Source organism: Humulus lupulus, chromosome 6, assembly GCF_963169125.1.
Source record: "Humulus lupulus chromosome 6, drHumLupu1.1, whole genome shotgun sequence".
Classification (NCBI taxonomy): domain Eukaryota; kingdom Viridiplantae; phylum Streptophyta; class Magnoliopsida; order Rosales; family Cannabaceae; genus Humulus; species Humulus lupulus.
This window is the reverse complement of record NC_084798.1, coordinates 1689017-1715304: the sequence shown is the minus strand read 5'-3', so window position 1 is coordinate 1715304 and position 26288 is coordinate 1689017. Positions and strand designations below refer to the sequence as shown.

Below are 26288 nucleotides of genomic sequence, written 5' to 3'. Positions count from 1 at the left end.
TCCAATTCCTTACTTTAAATTAGTCATTTGTGCAACAACTTATTTTTAAACTAGTTTTCGATATTGTAAATTATTCGGAATTTTCTGAAAATTTGTAGGATGCTTTAAATAAATTCAATATACACGGTTGTAAAAAAAATCGCGCCGAAAACTGTTCATAAATTGAGAACACAAGAAAGCCCCACTGATAGTACTCTTTCTTAAGTCCCTACCATATAAATTTCCAAATGTAATATATAACTCAATCCTTGGCATTTTTCTTTATTTAGTGATAGGTAGTGGTTGGCCCATATCTTGTATAATCTTTTTACTTTAAATTCCTTACGTCCAATTCTCATCTATATCGCATTTTGTTTTATTATTACGAGAGGATTCTCTCCGTACAAATCATTTCAACACAATATATTTAATTAATCTTGTTATAGTAACTAACATTTAACTTCCCTTTGCTAAGTTTTGTTCTTTGAACTATGCATTTCACTCTTTATATATATATATATATATATATAGAAGACTTCTCAATGGTTACTACCTATAGATGGATATTAACAATTATGATGATTTGACAATATAGTGACTTGGTATAGCAAGTCACCAACAAGTAAATATTTTTTATCTACATTAATTTCGAATTTAATTAATTTTTTTTGCTATAATTAATGGTATTTCGAACCAATGAGAAACAATAGCTATATTTTGAAATTGACATGCATTTGAAAAATAAAAAGCTTATAATATTATATTTTCATAATAAATACACATTTTTCATCAGATAATCTTTCTAAAAATTTGAAAAAAAATCAAAATTTACTTTTAGAAATATTAATTAACAACTATAAATATGGACCATTGATCTTAATCCAATGGTTAACATTAAAGTAACCATCCATGGGTAGTAACCATTAAGAGTGCACCCATATATATATATGATAATTTTTTTTGTAGGGGCTTACATTTAAGACCTACTGGTAGGACTCTCAGTGTTTCTCGACCCGTAAACAGTTTTCGGCGGGATTTTTTTTATGACCGTGTATATTGTAGCTATTTAGAGCATCCTACAAATTTTCAGAAAATTCCGAATAGTTTACAATACTGAAAATTAGGTTGAAACATGTTGCTTTCCACTCGCATAAAAAAATTAGTCACACGTGGAACAATATGAGAATTTTGAGAGTTCTACCAGTAAGAAAATTCTCCTATATATATATATTAGATAGAAACAATATGCAAGTTTATATAATTTATCAATTATATTTATTAAATTTGTATCTTTGTCGTATAAATTCTAAATAAATAAATTATATTATATATAAGAAAATAACATAGGGTCTAAAAAATAATTTATTAAAATATATGATTCAAATAACAGGTAATATGAAAAAACACATAGTAAAAAAATGATATAATCCCTTTTTATAATGATATTTTATAATATTTAAATTTATATTAATATCTAGTTTTATATTAAATATGATTATAATAATAATATTTTATAATATTTAAATTTATATTAATATAATTAGTAAAAAAATAAGATTATATATTATTATCATAAGAATATTTTATAACATTTATGATATTTTATAATATTAATTATATTAATATAAATTCAAATATTATAAAATATTATTATTATGATATTATTTAATATTAAACTACATATATATAATAATTATATTAAAATAAATATAAATTTAAATGTTATAAAATATTATTATGATAATAATATTATAATTTTTTATTATATTAATATGAATTCAAATATAATATAATAATATATTATTATGATAATATTTAATACAAAATTAAATATTTATTATGTTAAATATTTAGAATATTCCAATTAAAGTTAATAAAACAAACATCATAAATCCTGTTCTTTAACAGCCGTGCATGCATCCCGTGAATGTTATAAAAGGAGCTTTTGCTCTTCTTGGTTTGACACATCAACAAGCACACAACAAGGTACTTCTATACTTCCCAAGTTGTTTTCTCTCTCTTTATATCTCCATTTAATTTTGTGATAGTGTGAAGACGTCATAATTGTGTTATTTTATGATTCAATTTATCAAAACTATGTGTTTTAATTGATCATGAATTAGTAATAAAGCTAACTATTTTGACAGGAAGTGGATTTTCAAAATGAAAGGAGGATCAAAGATGATGATGACGATGGTGGTGGCAACATGGATATGGTGGTCGAGTATGAGTGCATTCGGATGGGCTCGTGAGGTCCCTCTAGAAGCAAGCTACAGCACTGTGAGTTTCAACACTACATTCCAAGATGCGAGTGTGGGGTTTTACCAGATGTTCATGCGATCTCTACGAAGAGATTTGTCGAGTGGAGCCGAGAGCTATGACATTCCAGTGTTGCGATCGAAAGCCGCAGCGGTTGGAGACAACCAATTTGTGTATGTGAAGCTTTTCAATCCAAAAATCTCCATCACATTCGCAGTGTATACTCTCAACGCATACGTGGTGGCCTATCAAGTAGATTCATCAAGGCGTTGCTACTTCTTTAAAGAAGCTCCTGCCAATTCCAAGTCCTTGCTTTTCAGTTCTTGTACTAGTAAGGTCGATGTTAATCTCGAAACAAATTATGACAACTTAGGAGACAGAGAGAAAACCAGGTTGGGATTCAAGCCACTGGACCAATCCCTAGAAGAGTTTCAAAGTTTTGATAGCGAGGATTCTACAACCACGCTTCGTCGGAATCTTCTAGTTGTTATCCAAATGGTTGCAGAGGCTGCGAGATTCAAATACATTCAGAAAAAAATAGAGTCGAACGGGTTCGAGTCAGGATTTCTCCCAAAAGGTGATGTTATCAGCTTTGAGAATAATTGGGAAGTTCTTTCCAAAGCAATCCAGAAATCTAAAGATGGAAAATTTGCTACACCAATTAAATTGCTGGATGAGAACTATACTCCACGCTATGTGTCCACGGTTGAAGAAGTGGAAAACGACATGGGACTCTTGCTGAATGTAGCCACAGCAAGGTTTCATGGTGACCGAAGTGCTGCTATGTACTATATGATCTAAGTGGGTGTTTCCTTTTCCTTTTAGTCATCGTACGGCTGAGGATGATGCTTTTAATAATGTTTCCCTTTTCATCATCTTCCTTCGTACTATATGATGATGAAGTTTTGTATAATAATGTTTTGATATGATGAATAAAAACACCCTACTACTGTTTAAGGACCTATTTCGAAAACATGTATATGGAAATTTTCTACAAAGTAAAATGTTGGGGAAGAAGTTTAAATGAACATTTTTTGCTAAGGAAAACTGAGCAAGACAGGGAAAACTACAGACCTCTTGGCTAGCCCTAGCCTTCTTCTCTTCCTTTAGTTAATGTTACTCTTAATTTCTCTTTTGTATTATTCATTATTGATTGAAGAAGAATTGATTTTGTATAGATTTTATTGATTAATATTATCAAATATAGTGTTTCAGTTTTAGGTCATTGGCCATGTATTCAAGTGATAGTTCACTGCATTATACGAAAAACCTTGTGGGTTTATTCTCAGCATATATATAGGAGTGTTACTATTTGAGATCTTAAAGTGTCCAACATCACATGAGGTGACCCCCTATTTGAGATCTTAAATCAATGTCCTGGATACGACCAGGTCCTAAAACTTAGAAGTTGTTTAAATTGATTAATTCATATTTCTTCTTAAAGGACACGAGATATCAATAAAGATCGACGCAAACTAAGTTCTTTACAAATATGATGAAAATAAATAACAATAATGAAAAATATAATTTAAAATAAAACCAATTGTCTTGAGGAGAAAAACCTTGTGGTAAAAGCATTACAAAAAAAATGTATAAAGGCAAAAATGCTAAGCACCCCCAGGATGTTCCGACGAGGTCACGCCCTCGGTTTCTTGCTCGGCGGCTGAAGAAGTCTCCCCGGTCTCAGAGGGTGCCTCTTGTTGGATCCGAGCTTTGAACTTCTCGAGAAATGGTTCCCACACCTTGGGTGCCAAGAAGGAGAAGTCACCTTCTTGGTTGAAGGCCTAGCAGTGGTAGAGCATGGCCTCCATCAAGGAGCTGGAAGACGCCCTCTCTGCCATGGTGGTAGCCTCGACCTCCAACTGCTTAGCTTTGGCCACCTCAAGTTCCGTCTTCGCAGCGGCCAAGGCGGCCTGTGAAGCCTGTTCACTTTCCTTGGCAGCTGCCAAGGTGGTTTTGGCGTTAAGCTCTTATTGCTGGGCGGATGAAAGGGCGGCCTGGGCTGCCTAGAGCTCGCCCCTGAGCTCGTCATTCCTGGCCCTAGACTGAGCTATCCTGTAGTGAAGAGCCAAAGCCGCCTGCAAAAACATAATTAGTAAGGCACATGCTGAGAAGAGAACAAGGAGATCTAGTTAATTAAGCTTACCGTGAGGTTCATCCCCAGCGCGGATTCCATGACGTTCTCCGGGCTCCGTGCCTCGATCTCCCTCAGGTCCTTCGGGGCGGCCTTGTAATAGTGTTCCACCATATAGCTCGCGGTTTCGTAGACCGTCCCTCGGAAGGTGTCGGGGATCTTCTCCAGGTCTTGAGCGTTTACTGGGATCCGCACAATGGGAGGCGGAGCTGGCGGGTTTCCAGATGGTGCTTCCTGTTTCCGGATTGAGACTGGAGGTCGTGGGGGAGGTGGAGGCATGTTCTCCGTGGCTGCGGCTGCCTGGGTCCTCCCTATGGCGGGAGACTTGGAGCTGGTCCCAGGAGCAGGGGTCTTCCTTTTGAAACGGGGCCTCTTGACTAAAGGCCCGGATTGTCCGGCAGAAGGGTTCCCCCCCTGGAAGATGGATCGGAGTGTGTTTTCCCTGGGCTGTGCCATCTCCTCGTCTGAAATAAAAGAAGGAAGGGACATTAGCATACACGCAAAGTTTTACAAAGATATAAAAATATACATAGGAAAAAGTCCTACCCTCCGAGCTGGAGGAGGAGTCTATTGTCACGACCTCCGCCCTCGGAGCCTCTATAGGGGAGCCTAAGTTTGTCACTTCATGGATAAGAGGGGGCTCTCGGTCCGGATCTGCCTAAGGACTGGACTCCTCTACATACTGCCTAAGTCCTGGTGCGACTACACCCTCCAGGAGGGAGGGCCACGACCTAAGGTTGGTCCCGTACTCCTAGAAAAAGGCCGACCTAAAGGAAGTAATGTTGTCTTCGATTATGGTTCCCCTAGGACGGCTCATATCGTGGCGGAACACTAGTTGGTCTACGTAGTGGAGTAATGTTATATTAAGGTCGGGGTCCTCGTGGTGATGGTGCACGAGCTCGTTCGGGTTGAACCTAATAAGCCTTAGGTCTGCGGCAGCCCTATCTAAGTCCCTATATGGGTATGGGTTACCTTGGCTGGAGGGACCGACTGCGGCCCCCGACTGGACCCGATCCACGTCGAGGCCCCGGGCAACCTCTGGAGCTCGCCTTCGTCGTACGAGCGGCACCTCCTCCTCCTCCTGCTCATCGCCGTCAGTGGCATCCCCCTCGGGGATGGGCGCCAATTCGTAAGCTGCTAGGTGGCTAGCCCGCGTTCTCCTTAGGGCCAGAGTCTGGCCCTCAGAGATTAACTTACATGCTAGCATTGTCTCGTCAGACACGAGCTGGCGGTAATCTTTTTCACTTGGAGGGAGCCCCGCCAAGGTTTCATACTGACTCCCGAGGGTCACTGATCTGACCGTTCTCGCGAAAATGGCTGCACGGTTGTATTCAAGTCAATACATATGAAAAAGACATAAATGTGGCGGTTTTGTGAGTTGAGGGTAGGAAGAACTTACGAGGATGGTTGGAGTAGTGGTAGTCGCAGTTGTGAAACCCCTTCGACATGAAGAACTGGTCCTTGAAGTCGTTGGGGTGGCTTGGCAGCTCAATGACTGCTGAAGAGTTGGGAAAATGGGTCAAATAGTAGAACCTGTCACCTCACCCCTATTAATACGGGCTGGCTTTGAGGCAGAAGAAGTAGAGAATGTCCGCCGGTGTGGGGACCTCCCATTCGTGCTTCAGGAACTGTTTACCGAGATTTTCGGAAACTACACTAATGAATATAATCTAAGAATAATGATATGGAAAGTAGAAGATTAACACAGGATTTTTACGTGGTTGGGGCGTTAATGAGCCTTAGTCCACGAGTCAGTTGTATTAGAGCTTGGAAAGTCTTTTACAATGGAGTTTCTCTCTATTTTTTGACAGAGTAACTGTATATCAGTCGAAGAGAGATCCTTTTCCCAGTGTTCTATCACTTGTATTTATAGGCTTATGGGTACACTGGGTTTGGGCCGGGTATGACCCGGGCCCATCAGAGATATGAATCCTCTTGGCTTCTCTCGTGGAAGCCCAATATAAAAGATAAAACATACATAGATTCATGACTAATTAAGGCCCAATAGGGTGGCCCAAGAACTATATTTCGCCCGAAAAAATGATGCTTTTGGTCTGGGCACTTCGAGTTACGAGGCAGATTCAGGGGACAAGACCAGTCAGAGTACTTGGCAGCATAGATCTGAAATAGCGGTGTGCAATCCCGAGGTGGCCTTTTCTGCAGGTGAAAAGTGGGGACAACCCCCACGCGGAGTGGGGCGGCTTCAGGTTCACGGACGCTTTTCCTTACCAACTGGGGACGACCTAATCTGGGTTCGTTTACCATTGTCCCTCTTCGTTTACCACATGCCCATATCGTTGCCAGGCTCCGGGACCATTTTATGTATACTTCAACGAGATTTCGAGCTCTGTACGTCTCCCGGACAACTGTCCTAGATCACCATCCCGGACACCGTCAGGGCCTCGAAGGGCACTAGGGTCGTGCCCTTTGGATATTCCTGTACCAAGCAGGCTTGGGATGGGCCCACATTCGAATGCCCAGTCCATGGGCCTAAACCGCCGTCCCGGGCCCACGTCAGGAAGTGGGGATAACATTTACCCCCCACGCCTTTTCCTGGGGCCGCCAGGTGGAGGCTTACCTTGCTCCCGGACGATCCACGGTTGCCTTCCCAGTTCCCGATTGGAATCGTGGGTCCGTGACAGAGGGTAGTGACATTGGCCGTATGCCGGGCCCGGACCATTTACCAGCGTCCGGGTACGTTTACCTTTGTCCCGCTTCGTGATAGGGGAACACGTGTCACCAGGTGACTGCTGCATGGATGGGTCTCAACCTTGAAAGGTCGCCTAGCCATCTCAAGGGTCGCTAGGCCTAGGCTAGGGTGTCAGCACAGATCTTGAAGCGTCCCATCCGCATGGGGGTCCATCATTAATACCCCTGGGTTGATGTGGATCGTAGGATGGGGCGACCTTTGGCATCCGCCCCTCCTGGGCCGTTGGATCTGAGATGGCGAGGATCCAGCCTGAAAGGGCTCATAAATGCCCCTGCGTGATTCTAGACCGTTCAATGGAGAGACACCTGTCCGTTGGATCAGAGGCCAGGATTTGGGCCCTTATAAATACCCCACAGACGCTCATTTGGCATTTTTACACTCTCGAGCCATCTTAAGAATTGATCAGCTTTGCCCAAGCTTTGCATGTCCGATATCGCCGGCGACATCCACCATCATCTGCTAATTCTACGCCGTCGTCTATTCCCTACGGCCCCAGCGTCTGCCCATCCGCCTGAGACCTCGTCTTGTGTCTGTCCTATCGACGAATTGCTGAACCGGCTTCACCATTTCAAGAACAAAGTTTTGCCGTTTTTACCGTCGGACAGCCACCATCTTCTACGGCCAACAACTCCCAGTAAGTTCTTCTGACCTTCTTGATGAACATGTGAACTTTGGCTGTTCTTTTAATTCGCACGTTTAGGTTGCTAGAATCTAATTACATTTAGGAGTTGTTAGGAAGGCCGCTTGGTTCTCGAACAGAGGGCGGAGCCTTAATAGCTCTTTTTCCGTTCCCGGTCGGGGTCTCGGGATTCCTTGGTGATCCTGGACCCGATTCGAAGGGGATCCAAGCAGTCCTTAGGAGAACCCCCGTACCTCAACCGACTCTTTTGGGTTTAGGTACTGACTGCTTGGCTTTCTTTCTTTGTTCCCAGATAATTAACTATGGCAACAGGCATCGCCCTCCACTCCGAGGAAGAAGTCAACAGGGCCCCTGTTGCCATCTCTGGGTCCCAGACACCCAAGGCTAACAGGTGGGAAATGGACGTGGTGCCCAACCTGTTCCGAAATTACCGGATGATGTACCTCCAAGAGAAGCATCTGGGCATCGAATCCACTCTTGGACTCTTCCACAACTGCATGGTCAAGATCGAAGAGCGGGCGCACACGTCCGTAGAGGGATTCGGGGCTTGGAGCGCCGACCACATCAGTGCAGGGGCCACGCTCCCGCTCCACGACTACTTCGTGCGATTCCTGACGTATGTGGGGATCGCGTCGTTCCAGCTCCTGCCGTAAGCGTAGCGACTAATAGCGGGATGGCGAGTGTTCTATATTGCAAAGGAGATCGCGGATCCGACTCTTGTAGAAATCTTATACTTCTACAAGCTGGAGCCGCAGGTCAACGTCAAGGACAAGACCTTGGACGGCTTCTACAGACTGAAGCCGCAAGGTGGCTACCCCGCTCCCACCAGCTCCTGGAAGCATCCCCCGGACATCCATCATTACTGGTTTATGATGTTCGGGTTCCTCGTGGAGAAGAACCCCATGCTGCTGCTGGACTTCTAGCGACTGGGTAAGTGCTTCCCCGATCCTTTTTCTCTTCGTTTTTATTTTATTTTTCTCCGCCTCTCATCATGTTCTTCCGGGTGGCAGGACCTTTCACTCAAACTCCCCTCACCAAGTTCATCATGGAAAGGAGGAAGTTTTAATCCAGGCTGAGCGCGGAAGACCTGGACGTAGGTGGCTACGTTACCAATGACAACCTCCGACTGGTCGGGATGCTCGCGGCCACCCAAACCATCGTCATCCCGAACCTTCGGGGCATTCAGTGCGAGAAGATCGTCGCCATCCGGGAACAACTGGCCTTGGACCACATTGCAGAAGTGGAGAAGGCGGTGTGAGCTGACGCGGCCAAGCGAAAAAAGGACCAGCCCTAGACGGAGACGACCTCTTCGAAGGAGCTGGAGGAGCTCTTCGAGGACGCTCTTCCAAACACGGGGACTCCCGGGGCTAGCGTATCGTGGCGAGGTAACTCCCCTTTAATCTTGACTTATGCTCCCCAAGTCGGGGACTTAGTGATAGGCTGGTACTCTGAGGCCCCACGTTCGGGGCTGACGGGGAGATGAGACCTTCATTTCCCGTCCCTGTGGGCTCGGAGGTCCTCATGTTCTTATCCGGGTTCCTTTAGTATGGGAATTTCCTGAACCCGGATGACATGGAGGATCGAGTCCATTCCTTCACTTTAGAGGAGTTGAGTCGCGCCCGGGGCATAGATAAGGGTTCGTCCTAGGTCATTATTAGTTTTGATGATATTTATTTTTCTCTTTTTGTTTGGTTCGCCATACTAATTCCCTTTTCTGTGCTTTTGCAGTAGACTCCGGCATGTCTACTCTCGCCAGCGAGATTAGGCAGCTCCTCAAGGACAGGGCGGCCAGGAAAGCTGCTAGGAAAGCAAATGAGGCGAAGGGCCCGGAGCCCAGCCTCAACAAGGATGTGTCCGGGATAGAACTTCATCCAGGTGGGGGAGCCCTTGCCGCGGTCCCCATTCAAGCCGTGGAGCCGGTTGCAGTCTCCGGCCCCGCCCAACACCCGGTGATAGACTTGGAGGCGGGTGTAGCGGCCAGCCAAAGCTCTGGAAAAAAGGGCCTGGATGCTGGCGCTGAGGAGGCCAACACCGGGAAGAGGCCCTGGATGAGGCGGGTTGGCTCGACCGACGAGTCACACGGCGAGAGTCGGCTTACCGCGAAAGAGATCCCTGCCCCACCAGTTCTTCCCATACGCCCGACCCTTCTCAAGGAGGGGGAGGCAGTTATGTGGGATGAGCAGTCTCGGCTGATCAACCGGACTTGGGAAAACGGTCGAGGCTGGAGGGACGAAACATATAGGGCCATGACCATCCGCCGTCAAGTAGAATTTGCGGAGCGTCCGGCAGAGTTCAGCGCCCCTCAGCCGATCGTGGATCGGCCAGCCGCCGAAACGGGCTTCCGCCCTAAGCTCGGACAGGACATGGCCCCTCTGGCGGCGGACCTGTTGGACTAGGTGGGGAACACCATGTCCAACATCCAACTCAAGCGGTACGCCACGATAGCCAACCCGGACTTGCTGTTCATTTCCCAGGTTCTCCGCCACCAGGCCACCGCGGTAAGTTTTACTTGTCTTTCTTCCCCCTTCTTACTTGTTAATAAGGATTTCTCTAACTTTTCTTTGCTCCAGGTTGATCTGCTGTCCCACCGGAGTGCTGATCTGGTGGTCGAGTAGGCCATGAAGATGGAGACGGCCAAGCTGGAGCTGGAGGCGGCCGCGAATTAGAGGGAGGCCGCCAAGGAGGCCCTTGCCAGGGGGACGACCCAGGCCCAGGCGGATGGCGAGGAGTTCAACCGCGTCAAGGCCGGACTAGAAGAGGCTTTGTCCCGGAAGGAAAAAGAGGCCGATGAGAGGGCAACACTTCTGGAGGCGGCCACGACTCAATCCATCCAGGACAAGGAGGAGATCCAAACCATGAAGGCCCGGGTCTGCGAACTAGGCGATTCTCTTCTCGAGGAGAAGGCGGCGCACGAAGCATCCCCCCACGAGAAGGAGGAGGCAGAGGGCATGCTAGAGGTCACCTTCGATGAGGCCATTTACATGGCTTGGCGCAAGGACAAGAGTATGAACCTCCTGGTCTTCCCCAATCCGGAATCGAAGCGGGCCGAATTTGAGGCCAAGGAGAACGAAGACGCAGAGCTCCTGACGGATGAAACCTAGGCCCAGATCCTCACCTTGTCTCCTCTCTCTCTTTTTTTTTTGTAATTTTGTAACTTTTCCGGACGCGTACGCGTCCAAAACACTTTATGTTGCTTTCTTCGGTTTTTATATATATATATATATTTTATTTCTTGAGTATAAACTTCATTTTATTGCCGTGCCTGATTGATTATGAGGGTTTGGTCCTGGTTCCAACGGCCCGGACTAGACCAACTGACTAGCTTGTCGAGTTTTTAATCCCGGCTCCAACGGCCAGGGCCAACGTGGCTGAGTTTATTTTTGGAACCTTGTCCTCCCTTTACCAGTCGTAGGCCACGACTTTTCCCTGGGGCATACCAGATGCTTCTCTCTCCCGAACTTCGCTCGTTCAGAGTGGGACCAGCCTTGGGCTTGGTCCCTTTAATTTATACCACTGCGGACATCGTTCGTCCGGGGCGGGACTAGCCTTGGGCTCGGTCCCCTTAATTTATATCCCCGGACATCGTTCATCTGGGCGGGACCAGCCTTGGGCTTGGTCCCTTTAATTTATACCCCCCAGACATCGTTCGTACGGGGCGGGACCAGCCTTGAGCTCGGTCCCTTTAATTTATACCCCCGGGACATCGTTCGTCCGGGGCGGGACCAGCCTTGGGCTCGGTCCCTTTAATTTATACCCCTCGGACATCGTTTGTCCGGGTGGGACCAGCCTTGGGCTCGGTCCTTTTAATTTATACCCCCGGACATCGTTCGTCCGGGGCAGGACCAGCCTTGGGCTCGGTCCCTTTAATTTATACCCTCGAACATCATTCGTCCGGGCGGGATTAGCCTTGGGCTCGGTCCCTTTAATTTATACCCCTCGGACATCGTTCGTCCAGGACGGGACCAGCCTTGGGCTCGGTCCCTTTAATTTATACCCTCCGGACATCGTTCGTCCGGGGTGGGACCAGCCTTGGGTTCGGTCCCTTTAATTTATACCCCCGGACATCGTTCTTCCGGGGTGGGACCAGCCTTGGGTTCGGTCCCTTTAATTTATACCCCCGAACATCGTTCGTTCGGGCGAGACCAGCCTTGGGCTCGGTCCCTTTAATTTATCCCCCTCGGACATCGTTCGTCCGGGCGGGATCAGCCTTGGGCTCGGTCCCTTTAATTTATACCCTCCGGACATCGTTCGTCCGGGGCGGGACCAACCTTGGGCTCGGTCCCTTTAATTTATACCCCCGGACATCGTTTGTCTGGGCGGGACCAGCCTTGGGCTGTCCCTTTAATTTATACCCCCCGGACATCGTTCGTCCGGGGCGGGACTAGCCTTGGGCTCGGTTCCTTTAATTTATACCCCCAGACATCGTTCGTCCAGGACGGGACCAGCCTTGGGCTCGGTCCCTTTAATTTATACCCTCCGGACATCGTTCGTCCGGGGTGGGACCAGCCTTGGGTTCGGTCCCTTTAATTTATACCCTCGGACATCGTTCGTCCGGGGTGGGACCAGCCTTGGGTTCGGTCCCATTAATTTATACCCCCGAACATTGTTCGTTCGGGCGAGACCAGTCTTGGGCTCGATCCCTTTAATTTATCCCCCTCGGACATCGTTCGTCCGGGCGGGATCAGCCTTGGGCTCGGTCCCTTTAATTTATACCCTCCGGACATCGTTCGTCCAGAGCGGGACCAGCCTTGGGCTCGGTCCCTTTAATTTATACCCCCGGACATCGTTTGTTCGGGCGGGACCAGCCTTGGGCTGTCCCTTTAATTTATACCCCCCGGACATCGTTCGTCCGGGGTGGGACTAGCCTTGGGCTCGGTCCCTTTAATTTATACCCCCGGACATCGGTCATCCAGGGTGGGACCAGCGAGGGGCATGGTCCTCTTTTAATTGTGCTCCTTCGGACATCGTTGGTCTGGGGCGGGACCGGCCTTGGGCTCGGTCTAACGGGGTTTGTATAACCCTGACATCGTTGTTCTGGGCCGAGACTAGCCTAAGCTTGCGCCCCGCCGGGTATTTTCTTATACCCGGCATACCCCCCGCAAGTGGTCGGAGACTGGTCTGGGGTCACTTGAGAAAGATACTCATTATTCGACAATATTTCTTTATGACGTTTTGTACACGCCATTTCTATTATTCAAAAGGGGTCACCCTGAGGCGTACATTGTTTATAATGAAAATACTAAATTGGAATACGCTCTCCTGACTACTAATAGTATTTGCGGAGATGTTCCGCATTCCAGGCTTGCGGGACTTTCGAGCCATCGAGCCGCTTTAAGCGGTATGTCCCGGGGCATACTTCATGTTGGATCTCGTACGACCCCTCCCAATTTGGACCCAGTACCCCCACTCCCGGATCTTGAGTAGCAGGGAAGACTCTTCGCAAGATTAAGTCGCCGGTTCCGAACTTTCGACTTTTTACTTTCGAGTTGAAATTTCGTGCGATCTTGACTTGGTACATCTTCAACTGCACCTGCGATTCCTCCCGGATCTCCTCAATGAGATCTAGTGATTCTTGGAGTAAGGCATGGTTCTGGGCGGGGTCATACGTGTCTCTTCGGTGAGACGGGATGGCCGTTTCGATGGGGATGACAGCTTTGCATCCATAGACCATGGAGTAAGGAGTGTGGCCGGTTGATGTCCTCTCGGTCGTTCGGTAAGCCCACATTACGCGGGGCAGCTCCTCTGGCCGTTTGCTCTTGCAGGCCTGGAGCTTTTTCTTCAGCGTCCCTTTTAGGATTTTGTTCACGGCTTCTATCTGCCCGTTTGCCTGGGGCCTGGCGACTGCGGAGAAGCTCTTGACGATGTCGTATCTCTCGCAAAAATCCGTGAAGTGGGTGCTGTCGAATTGCTTCCTGTTATCAGATACAATTTTGTAGGGGAGGCCGTACCGACACACTATGTTGTTGATGACGAATTCCAAGGCCTTCTTGGAAGTGATTGTGTTCATGGGCTTCGCCTCAATCCACTTGGTGTAGTAGTCCATGACCATGATGGCATACTTCACTCCTCCCTTCCCGGTTGGGAGCGATCCTACCAGATCGATTCCCCACACCGCGAAGAGCTAGGGGCTAGTCATCAAGGTTATTTCTGTCGGGAGGGCCTGTGGGACCTTTGCGTACCTATGGCACTGTAACACCCCAAGTTGCTAATAAGGTTTAGGACCTTGATTAGCGTTCCTGGAGGGCAATAACTGAATTAATATGATAATATATGAATTTGAATGAATATGTGATTATAATGCATGTTTATGTGGTATAGATATGCATGTGGGCCCCGTTTGTATGTTAGGGGTAAATTGGTAATTGTAGCCCGCTCAGGGCATAAATGTGATAATTGTATTATGTGATTTGCACCACGTGAGTGTGGTGATATTAATGTGATGCACGTGCCGAGACGGTCCTAGAGAGCTAGTTAACTCAAAAGTCACAACGAGATTTTATGCCCGGCTCCGGAGGAACCTAGGGTTACTTTGGGAATTTTGTAAATTTGAGAATTTGTGGTTAATGGTTAGTAGTGATTGAGTAACCTGCGTAACCATTAGTAACTGCTGAGAGTAACAGGTTCAGATGGAAAAATGGTAGAATTGTAATATAGGTGAAAGGACAAGAGTGCCCTTGAGGTTTAGTTAGGAGAGAATTTCTAGGGAATGGTAGAATGGTCAATTGGTTAAGGATAGATAAGTTTGAGCTGAAGGGAAGGATGATTCACGTATAACACTTGGTCACATAATGGTTTATGCTGAAAATTGGAAGAAAAGGCTAGAAACAAAGGGAAGCAAGAATGAGGGCTGGAACTTGAAACCTAGGAGGAAATTCAAAGGAGTTTGAGGCAACCAAAACCAGATTTAAGCTAGCGTTGTTCAAAGGTAAGAATTGTGCTCTGTTTTTGTTAAATTTAAGTCTGAATTTTCAGAGATTAAGTGTGGGAACCTAAAGGAAATATGGCTGGTTTTCCTTGGAAATTCAGTTAGGATAACCAAGAGGAAAGAGGTTGGAGGCTGGAATTGAGAGGAGTTCAAGCTGAGTTTTGATTGAGGTAAGAATCCTTACCATGTTTAATTTTCGTATCTGATGTGGTTTAAGATTTTAGAGGCATGATTTATAGTTTTCAAGCTTTGGTTTAAGTCTTGGAAGCCATGGTTTAAGTTTCAGGAATTTGAAACTCAAGAATGGATTTTGAGTGTGATTGTGTCATTGAGTTTGTTTTTTATGTTTACAGGTTGTAAAAGGGTTCATTTGGGGTTTTAAATTGATTTTGGGGCTTAGGTACTTGTTTGGGTTGAATTGAAGTTGTTTTGGCTCGGGAAAATGCAGGGGGAAAACCCAGAAATCTGGGTTTGCGTAGAGGCGCCGCGACCCTGTTCTTTGGTGCCGCGGCGCAAGCACGCATCAGGATTAGGGGAAAGCTTCTGGGCGCCGTGGCCCTTGATGGGAGTGCCGCGGCCCTAGGCTATTTTTGGCAGCCAAATATTACAATTTTAGGGCTTTTGCCCGGGGGCTCGGGGGATGGTTCTAACACATTGTTTTAAGGAATTAGAGGTCCCAAGAGTGCGGGATTGGTCCCGGGAAGTGATTTTGGGATTGGTTAGTATTAAAAGTGTTTTATATGTGTTGTGACTAGGATTTTGGAGAGGTCGGGATAGAGAACCGTGCTTGTGGCCTTGGTGCATCGGAAAGCTCGGGATACAGGTAAGAAAACTGTAGCACCCGTAGAGCAGGGCTTGGGCCCATAGTATTATTGCAGGGCGCGGCCCTAGATTGTATCATTGCTAGGATGTAGCTTTAAATGAATGATTATAAGTTTGATTGTTATTTGAGAATGCTAAAGGTGGTAACAGCAGAATGAACGACAAAGGGGCCGAGAACGACGAAGGCCGAGAACGGCAGTGGGGCCGGGAATATCACTTAGCACATAGGGTGCTTGTGGTTAGGGTGAGACCCCAATGGATACATGGGAAATCCTTACGGTATGGACCGAGAACCCAGGCTTTGGTAACGCTTCTGGGACGGCATGGTCATATATGTGTTTAATCTTGTGGACTGTCTGATTAACTGTGAGTTATCAGCTATAGTGATTGTGTGATATGCTTATGTTATGTGCTATATGAGTTTTCTTGCTGGGCTTCGGCTCACGGGTGCTCTGTGTTGCAGGTAAGGGCAAAGAGAAAGTCAACCAGCCATGAGTACGAAGAGCGTGGGGGCGGCGCGTACATGTTTGGCCTGCCCCACTTCTTTGGTTGGGGGCATTTTGAGAAATGGCTGTGCTAAACTGTGTTTTTGATAATTGGTCATCTGTAAATCTATTTTGAATTGTAAACATTTTACACACCTCGTTTTGGGATCCCAAATGTTAAACTCTTGGAACTTTTAGTGAAATGGAGTACTTTTAAAGATTACAGCCTTGTCTTTTTGTTTAATCACACTTTTGTTCTAAAAACCTCGCTGAGCGTGTTAATTGCACATTTTAAACTCTCTTAGTAACGACTCTAAGGTAGTAGGGCGTTATAGGCACTGTTCGCACTTGCGGACGTAATCGATACAATCTTTCTTCATGGTCGGCCAGAAGTACCCTTGGCGCAGAATCTTCTTGGATAGACTGGGCCCGACTGTATGATCTCCGCAAAAGCCTTCATGCAATTCATGCATGATGGCGCTTAGCTCTGTCCTGAACACACACCTGAGGTAAGGCATGGACAACCCCCGGTGATAAAGTTTTCCGTCCATCATGACATATTAGTGGACCTGGTACGGAAGCTTCCTGGCTGCGACCTTGTCGGCTGGTACCTCCCCGACTGTCAGATAGCGGATAAGTGGTCCCATCCAAGAGGTGGAGTGATCGACGGTGTGGAACGCGGGGGCCCTGATGTTGGGGACGGGGAGATGGTTGACGGGGACGAGCCCGGCCAACTCCACCTTGGCGTCGGTGGCCAGCTTCGCTAGTGTGTCCACGAAGACATTTTGCTCTCTGTGGGATCTAGCGGATGGAGTGTTTTGTGAACGCCTGCAGCATCTCCCTCGTCTAGGTCACATAAGCTGCCATTCTCTCCCTTTTAGTTTGATAATCCCCTGAGATTTTCCTGACAACCAGCTGGGAATCGCTATATATTTCCAAGTTCGATGCCCCTACTTCCCGGGCCAAACGCAGCCCGGCTAGGACAGCTTCGTGCTCTGCTTCGTTATTCGACGCTATGAATTGGAAACGAAGGGAATTTTGTAACTGGTGTCCCTGCAGTGACACCAAGATGATCCCGGCCCCGGCCCCGTTCTCATTCGAGGCCCCGTCCACGAAGACCATCCATACGGGCGCTGCGGGGACCTCGGGATCACTGTCTTCCTGAGATACCCCGGAACATTCAATGATGAAATCGGCCAGGGCTTGCCCCTTGATGGACACTCTAGGGATGTAGGATATATCGAACTATCTTAGTTCCATGACCCACTTTAGGAGTCTTCCCGATGACTCAGGCTTCTGTAACACTTGCCGCAGGGGGTGGTCGGTCAGGATCTTTATGGCGTGGGCCTGGAAGTAAGGCTGAAGCTTCCGGGATGCCATTAGCAGGAAAAAGGTCAGTTTTTTGATTAATGGATATCGAGACTCAGCGTCTAGCAATCGCTTACTCACATAGTACAGCGGGAGCTGCGTCCTTTCCTCCTCTCATACCAACGCGACGCTGAACGCGTGCTCGGACACTGTAATGGCGAGGTACAGAGGTTCCCCGTCTACCAGTTTCGCGAGGATTGGAGCTTGGGCCAGGTGCTCTTTCAGTTTCCGAAAGGCTTCTTCGCACTCAACTGACCATTCGAAACGCTGGCTTCCCCGAAGGACGTTAAAGAAAGGGATGCACTTGTCCGTGGCTTTGGAAACAAAACGGCTTAAGGCGGTTATCCGCCCCGTCAGGCTTTGCACGTCCTTATGCTTCCGGGGAGAGGGCATATCAATCAGCGCCTTGATCTTATCCGGATCGGCCTCCATTTCCCAGAAACTTACTATGAAGCCCAGGAACTTCTCGGAGGCCACGCCAAAAGTGCACTTCTTGGGATTCAGCTTCATCCCGTATTTCCAGATGACTGCGAAAGCTTCATCCAGGTCGTCCGCATGCTTCCCGGAAGTCTTGGACTTGACCAGCATGTCATCGATGTAGACTTCCATGTTTCGCCCTAGCTGGGCCCGGAACATTCTATTGACAAGCCTTTGATAAGTTGCCCCGACGTTTTTCAGTCCAAAGGGCATGACTATGTAGCAGTATATCCCCTTATCGGTCTGGAAGCTGGTGTGCTCCTGATCTGCCACATGCATAGAGATATGATTGTAGCCGGAGTAAGCATGCATGAAGCTTAAGATCTCGTACCCGGACGTACCATCCATCATTTGGTCTATCCGGGGCAGCGGGAAACAGTCCTTCAGACAGGCTTTGTTGAGATCCGTGAAGTCGATACACGTTCTCCATGTCCCGTTTGGTATCGGCACCAAGACGAGATTGGCCAACCACACGGGGTACACAACCTCGCGTATGAATTTGATAGAAGACAGCTTCTCAACCTCCAGCTTAAGGGCCTCGACCCTCTCCGTCCCCAAAGGCCTGCGTTTCTAACGGACCGGTGTCGCGGTTGGGTCAATACATAATGTGTGGCAGATGATGTTGCGGTCGATCCCCGTCATGTTTGAGTGAGACCAAGCCAGAATATCCTGGTTCTCCTTAACTTGGGCGATGATGGTGGCCCGAACATCCGCCAGGAGACTTTTTCCGACTTGGATGATCCGGGTGGGATCGGTGTCGCTGATGCACACCTCCTCTATCTCGTCCATTGGCTCTAGGACGCGGTCGTCCCCTATCCTCGGGTCCAAGTCATCTTCTTCCCGGATCAACCTTTCAGCAGGTGGAGGAGGAATCGGGTCGATGAAGTCCTCAATGGGCTCGTCCCGGACCATATAAATCGGCCGAGCTGATACGTGGTAGCACTTCAGGGTGCTCTTCTGATCTCCCCGGACAGTTCCCACCCTCAGCTGTCGCAAGGGAACTTCATGCAAAGATGACGGATAGAGGTGATGGCCCCGAATTCTACTAGCACGGGCCAGCCGAAAAATGACGTTGTAAGCGGTGGGGGCATTCCACTACCACAAAGGTGCAGAACTTGAACGAGTGCTGCAACTCACTTCCCAATGTAACGGCCAACTGGATCTTCCCCATGGGGAGTAGTACGTCTTCATTGAAGCCATAAATCTGGGTTGGGCACGATGCCAGATCCACTTCAGTCAAGCCAATGGCGGTGAAGGCGGGCTTAAACAGGAGGTTGACGGAGCTCCCGTCATCCACCAACACGCGGGACACCAGCTTGTTGGTGATTTGTGCATCTATTACCAGCGGGTCGTGGTGCGGGAAATGGACGTTGTAGACGTCGTCCTCCGGGAAGGTGATGGAGAGGTTCATCAACATTGGGCGCTGACCCGGGGCCTGGACAAGGGCGCATACCTCCTGATCGTGTCCAGTTCGCTCAGGTAGCGTTTTTGGTCGTTCCTGGACAGTCCTCCCAGGTGAGGTCCGCCCGAGATGGCGGCCACGTGCCTGTCCACTCGAGGGGGTGCTGCCCCGGGTGGGTAAGGCATTCCAGGGCCGGGAGCTTGTGCGATGGGGGCCCCCTGAGGGGCCTGCGCCGTCGGTCCCTATGCATACCCTCCCTGAGGCGGGTACGCCCTGGGCGCTCCCGGTCTAGTGGGTTGGAGAGACTCTTGCAGCCGCCGATGCGCCTCCGCTTGCTCAGCGATCCTGGCCTCTTGGTCCAGGACTTACTGACTCAGTCTAGTCATCTCCAGGTCTTGCTGGTTGGGCTCTCCTTCGGGGATCTCGGGATCCGCAGCTTCGTCGTGGTACTCCCCCCCATTTTCCTCTTCATAATACTCCTCCTCGTTCTCCTCTTCATACTCTGTCCTACCCTCATAGTCTTGTGACTAGTCATGGTGAGACGTTGGAGGAGGTGAGTTCTCGGGCATGTTCTGAGGAAGATGCTGGGAAGGCAACGGATCTCCGTTGCCCTGCTCTGGATTGCTAGGGTTGAAAGTTGTGTGTCGTGTGTTCACCATCGTAGTAAAGGCTGGGTGATAGCACTAGCATTCTTCAACTCTCAATGAAAGCACCAAAATGTTTACCGAGATTTTCGGAAACTACACTAATGAATATTATCTATGAATAATGATATGGAAAGTAGAAAATTAACAAGGGATTTTTACATGGTTGAGGCGTTAATGAGCCTTAGTCCACGAGTCAGTTGTATTAGAGCTTAGAAAGTCTTTTACAATGGAGTTTCGCTCTATTTTTTTGACATAGTAACTGTATATCAGTCGAAGAGAGATCCTTTTCCCAGTGTTCTATCGCCTGTATTTATAGGCTTATGGGTACATTGGGTTTGGGCCGGGTATGACCCGGGCCCATCAGAGATATGAATCCTCATGGCTTCTCTGGTGGAAGCCCAATATAAAAGATATAACATACATAGATTCATGACTAATTAAGGCCCAATAGGGTGGCCCAAGAACTATATTTCGCCAGAAAAAATGATGCTTTTGGTCTGGGCACTTCGAGTTATGAGGCAGATTCAGGGGACAAGACCAGTCAGAGTACTTGGCAGTGTAGATCTGAAACAACGGCGTGCAATCCCGAGGTGGCCTTTTTTGCAGGTGAAAAGTGGGGACAACCCCCACACGGAGTGGGGCGGCTTCAGGGTCACAGACGCTTTTCCTTACCAACCGGGGACGACCTAATCCGGGTTCGTTTACCTTTGTCCCTCTTCTTTTACCACAGGCCCGGACCGTCGCCAGGCTCCGGGACCGTTTTACGTATACTTCAACGGGATTTCGAGCTCTGTACGTCTCCCGGACAACTGTCCTGGATCACCATCCCGGATACCGTCCGGGCCCCGAAGCGCACTAAGGCCATGCCTCTTGGATATTCCTGTACCAAGCAGGCTTGGGCCGAGCCCACATTTGAACGCCCAGTCCATGGGCCTAAACTGCCGTCCCGGGCCCACGTCAGGAAATGGGGATAACATGAACAGATACCTCAGCCCCGCTAACAGGCGGTAAGCGTTAGAGGGCAATTGGAAGGGGGCCAGCTTCACATAGTTCAGGAAGTCCGCGAAGTACTGGTCCAGAGGTAAAAAGGTCCCGGCTTTGAGGTGTTCGTCGCTCCAGGCCGCGAACTCCTCATCGAGCGGTGTGCAGCTCCGCTTGCCCTCGAGGGGAGGTCAGGCAACAAGAGCGCCTGTCCCAAGTTCGATATTATGGGACAGCAGGATCTTGTTGACCCTCCCTTGGGTTGTAATCTTCGAAATGATCCTCTCCGCCTCGAAGAAGGCATCAGGTCCCACCTCGATCTCTTTCTCCACCATGGGCCTAAACTCTAGGATGGGAGACTCCACGACGACCTCTTTCCCTTTAGATTGCCGGGACGACGGTCCAGCTGCGCTTCTTTTGGGCACATTCCTCCTTGGTCCCATCAGGTCGCCTAGTGAACAAGAATGAGGAAAATCAATAGGAGATCTAAAAAAGCAAGAAAAACAAAGAAAAAAAAAGCACGAGGAGAAATGATATTCATACACGGGCTGAAGTAATCTCAGCCCGTGGTGTGTGAAGCTATGCGTTGCCATGGCCACGCGCCCACATTTCAAACGGATCCCTGATCTCCAGGGATCTTCGTGTCAGGAAAGGCAAAATTTAGCTTGCCTTGGAAGGGAAGTTTGAAAGCAAAACCACCTAGGAAGCGTGACCCCTAAGCTACCCGGTTTTGCACCTTGGAAACCCCTTTCTTTCCACATTCCAAATAGACATTCCCTAAATTTTCCCAGAAATTTACCCAGAAATCCCCTCGTTGTGAATATCACTTTCCTAAGCATGTTTCTAAGGGTGTTCGATACGCATAAAGTTAGAACCTACGCGGTAGAAACTAGCCAGAAACAACCTATTGTTTATAACTAAGAAATAACTTTGCATATCTAAGAAACAGGAAAATCAAAGCAGGCGAAGAGACAGAAAACTTACAATGGATTTTTTCTGAAAGAAGGTTGCTGAAAGCGTAGGGTTGGATATTCTGGTTGAATCCTCGAAGCAGGACTTCTGAGATACTGCTGTGGCAAGAGAGTGGGGATCTCTGAGGTTGTGAATGGAAGGGGAACTTTTGAAACTTATAAAGAGAAATTTTTTAAGCAAAGGTGACTAATGATGAAAGTTGCCCTCCTTATATATACGTAAGATTTGAGTGGAGGCACAAGCCGTCTGATCACAATAATGCGCGATACGATGGTCATAACTCGGGAGGCGAAATGGCAACAGAAAGGTGGCTAAGCCATTTAATGCGAGTCTAGGAATCCGAACAGTCTCCATCCACGACATTCCACGTGTCCAGTACTAGTGAAGTGGGCAGGACATGAAGAGTCGAGTGGGAAGTTCAAAAGCCCCCACTGTGAAGATCAGAGGTGATGTCGCGAGTCACGAGCAGGGGCTTGAGGGTAAAATGGACGCCCTGAATATCCGCACATTCTGGCGGATTGGATAAGGGCTTAACTCGATTTGCCACGTGTCAGAAGCCCGTCCGAAGCCGTTTATTACCGTCCCCTAAGTTAACCAGCCCGAGCTGGTTAAAGTATTTGGTTGTTCCTCGGAGCCAGTGTATCGACGTGGTAAGAGCCACGAGCTGGTTCCACCTTTAGCTCGTGGTGCCTCAGAGACCTGACACCCCCGACTATTTGTAAAGTCAACCACGCAATATAAACATGCATATCCCAGACATCACGTGTCTATTCTACTCCTGAATTCTTGGACACGCAGTATAAACGTACGTGTCCAGGCGTCTCATGTCTGAGTTGGGCCATGTGGCCCATTATCCACCCTCACCTACTGATTAGACCACACTTCAAGGTTCAAGAATTAATCATCAGGGTCACATAGGTGATTTGATAGATGAAAAGGTCACGGGATGCCCCCATTACCTACCTAGAGTTCAATCTCCTATAAATACTAAACCCCTTGACGGTTCAAGGGGTTGGCATATTTTTGTAAAGAAGCACTTTGTAAGAAATACTCAGGAAATATCAATAATATCGCCTGGTGGACTAGAGGGATTTTAACCTTCGAACCATCTAAAGAGAAAAGGAGTGGTCATCTTCCCATACGTTATTTTCCCCAATCTCAAATATAATAATTTATATATATTATGGTTCACTAAGCAGCATTAATCCATTCTATTTACTCGTATAATTACTTGTTGGTAAAGAACCGTGTCAACAATTATATTTGATATTATGCATAGATAAATATTGCAAGTATTAAAAGATATATAAATATAACTGTAAGATATATATATATATATAATATTGAAAGTGATAGAAAATATTTAAAATAAATAAAATTATAAAAATAATAATATTTAGATGATATAAAGAAAAAAAATAAAAAAAATTAATGTGTAATATAAAATTTAAAAGTAAAATAAAAAATATAGTGTTTTTATAAAATATTTTAAAGGGAAAAGTTGATAACTACCCACTTTTAGAAGTAGTTAACTAAAATTAGACACTAAATATATTCAGTTGAACTTTACCCATTATTATCATGAGACTTCCCAAATTACTTTTATTTGAGCACATGATTCTAAGTGTTGTTGTAGTGTGTATTATATGTGTCATATTATAGTTAAATTAGAAATTCATTCTAATTGTAGCATGTTTAAGGAGAAAAAGAAAAATATGTAATTAAATGAGTATAATGGATATATTAATTGATAATTTGGGTACTAAAATAAAAGTTAAAAATAATGGATAAAAATTAAAATAAATCATTTAAAATGAATACCAAATCTAATTTCACTATTTTAAAAGATAAGGTCAAACACCGACTTTGCATTTTTCTTTATTTAGTGACGGGTAGTGGCTGGCCCATGTCTTGTATAATCTTTTTACTTTAAATGCCTTACGTCCAATTCTCATCAATATCCTACATTTTGTTTTATTATTAAGAGAGGATTCTCTCCGTACAAATCATTTCAACACCATATATATTTATAATATATTTATGCTAGTTACAAATAATATATAATACACATTTGTTTATAGAATTTATCAATTATATTTATTAAATTTATATTTTGTTGTATAAATTTTAAATAAATAAATTATATTATATACAAAAAATATAATATAAGGTTTAAAAAATAATTTATTAAAATATAGAATTTAAATAACAGATACCGTAAAAAAACACATGGTAAAAAAAAATAGTATAATTTCTTATTATGATGATATTTTATAATATTTAAATTTATATTAATATAAGTATTAAATATTATTATCATAATAATATTTTATAATATTTAAATTTATATTAATATAATTAATAAAAAATTAGGACAATATATTACTATCATAATAATATTTTATAACATTTATGATATTTTATAATATTATTAAATTTATATTAATATAAGTATTAAATATTATCATAATAATATATTATTATATAATATTTGAATCCATATTAATATAATAAAAAATTATGATAGTATATTATTATGATAATAATATTTTATAAAATTTAAATTTGTATTAATAAAATGATTAAATATCTAGTCTTATATATAATAATGATATTTTATAATATTTAAATTTATATTAATATAATTTTTATATATATATATTTATAGTTTATATTAAATAATATTATAATAATAATATTTTATAATATTTAAATTTATATTAATATAATTAATAAATATCTATTTTTTTAATAGTTTTAAATGTAAATTTTGTTAAATATCTAGCGTAACACAAACAGCATAATCCTGTTGTTTAACAGCCATGCATGCATCCCGTGAATGCTATAAAAGGAGCTTTTGCTCTTCTTGGTCTGACACACCAACAAGCACACAAAAAGGTAATTCTATACTTCCCAAGTTGTTTTCTCTCTCTTTAGATGTCCATTTAATTTTGTGATAGTGTGAAGGTACGACGTAACTTTGTTGTTTTATGGTTCGATTTATCAAAGCTATGTGTTTTAATTGATCATGAATTAGTAATAAAGCTAACTATTTTGACAGGAAGTGGATTTTCAAAATGAAAGGACGATCAAAGATGATGATGACGATGGTGGTGGCAACATGGATATGGTGGTCGAGTATGAGTGCATTCGGATGGGCTCGTGAGGTCCCTCTAGAAGCAAGCTACAGCACTGTGAGTTTCAACACTACATTCCAAGATGCGAGTGTGGGGTTTTACCAGATGTTCATGCGATCTCTACGAAGAGATTTGTCGAGTGGAGCCGAGAGCTATGACATTCCAGTGTTGCGATCGAAAGCCGCAGCGGTTGGAGACAACCAATTTGTGTATGTGAAGCTTTTCAATCCAAAAATCTCCATCACATTCGCAGTGTATACTCTCAACGCATACGTGGTGGCCTATCAAGTAGATTCATCAAGGCGTTGCTACTTCTTTAAAGAAGCTCCTGCCAATTCCAAGTCCTTGCTTTTCAGTTCTTGTACTAGTAAGGTCGATGTTAATCTCGAAACAAATTATGACAACTTAGGAGACAGAGAGAAAACCAGGTTGGGATTCAAGCCATTGGACCAATCCCTAGAAGAGTTTCAAAGATTTGATAGCGAGGATTCTACAACCACGCTTCGTAAGAATCTTCTAGTTGTTATCCAAATGGTTGCAGAGGCTGCGAGATTCAAATACATTCAGAAAAAAATAGAGTCGAACGGGTTCGAGTCAGGATTTCTCCCAAGAGGTGATGTTATCAGCCTTGAGAATAATTGGGAAGATCTTTCCAAAGCAATCCAGAAATCTAAAGATGGAAAATTTGCTACACCAATTAAGTTGCTGAATGAGAACTATACTCCACGCTATGTGTCCACGGTTGAAGAAGTGGAAAACGAAATGGGACTCTTGCTGAATGTAGCCACAGCAAGGTTTAATGGTGACCAAAGAGCTGCTATGTACTATATGATCTAAGTGGGTGTTTCCTTTCCCTTTTAGTCATCGTACGGCTGAGGATGATGCTTTTAATAATGTTTCCCTTTTCATCATCTTCCTTCGTACTATATGATGATGTTTTGTATAATAATGTTTTGATATGATGAATAAAAACACCCCACTACTGTTTAAGGACCTATTTCGAAAACATGTATAGTGAAATTTTCTACAAAGTAAAAAAATGTTAGGGAAGAAGTTTAAATGAACATTTTTTGCTAATAAGGAAAACTGAGCAAGACAGGGAAAACTATAGACCTCTTGGCTAGCCCTAGCCTTCTTCTCTTCCTTTAGTAAATGTTATTCTTAATTTCTCTTTTGTGTTATTCATTGATTGAAGAAGAATTGATTTCGTATGGATTTTATTGATTAATATTATCGAATATAGTGTTTGAGTTTTAGGTCATTGGTCATGTATTCAAGTGGGTCATTACACGAAAAACTTTGTAGGTTTATTCTCAGCATATATATAGGAGTGTTACTATTTGGGATCTT

The 26288-nt window shown here is 45.3% G+C and overlaps 2 protein-coding genes across 2 annotated transcripts; both read left to right on the top strand.

Annotated features, from left to right (window-relative positions):
* Nucleotides 1-2142: 2142 nt before the first annotated feature.
* Nucleotides 2143-3039, top strand: LOC133783596 (ribosome-inactivating protein cucurmosin-like). The gene has a single exon (XM_062223248.1). The coding sequence runs from the start codon at nt 2143-2145 to the stop codon at nt 3037-3039; it is 897 nt and encodes a 298-aa protein (XP_062079232.1).
* A 21869-nt stretch (nt 3040-24908) lies between these two features.
* On the top strand, nt 24909-25775 carry LOC133783595 (ribosome-inactivating protein cucurmosin-like). Its single transcript, XM_062223247.1, has one exon. The coding sequence runs from the start codon at nt 24909-24911 to the stop codon at nt 25773-25775; it is 867 nt and encodes a 288-aa protein (XP_062079231.1).
* Nucleotides 25776-26288: the final 513 nt, after the last annotated feature.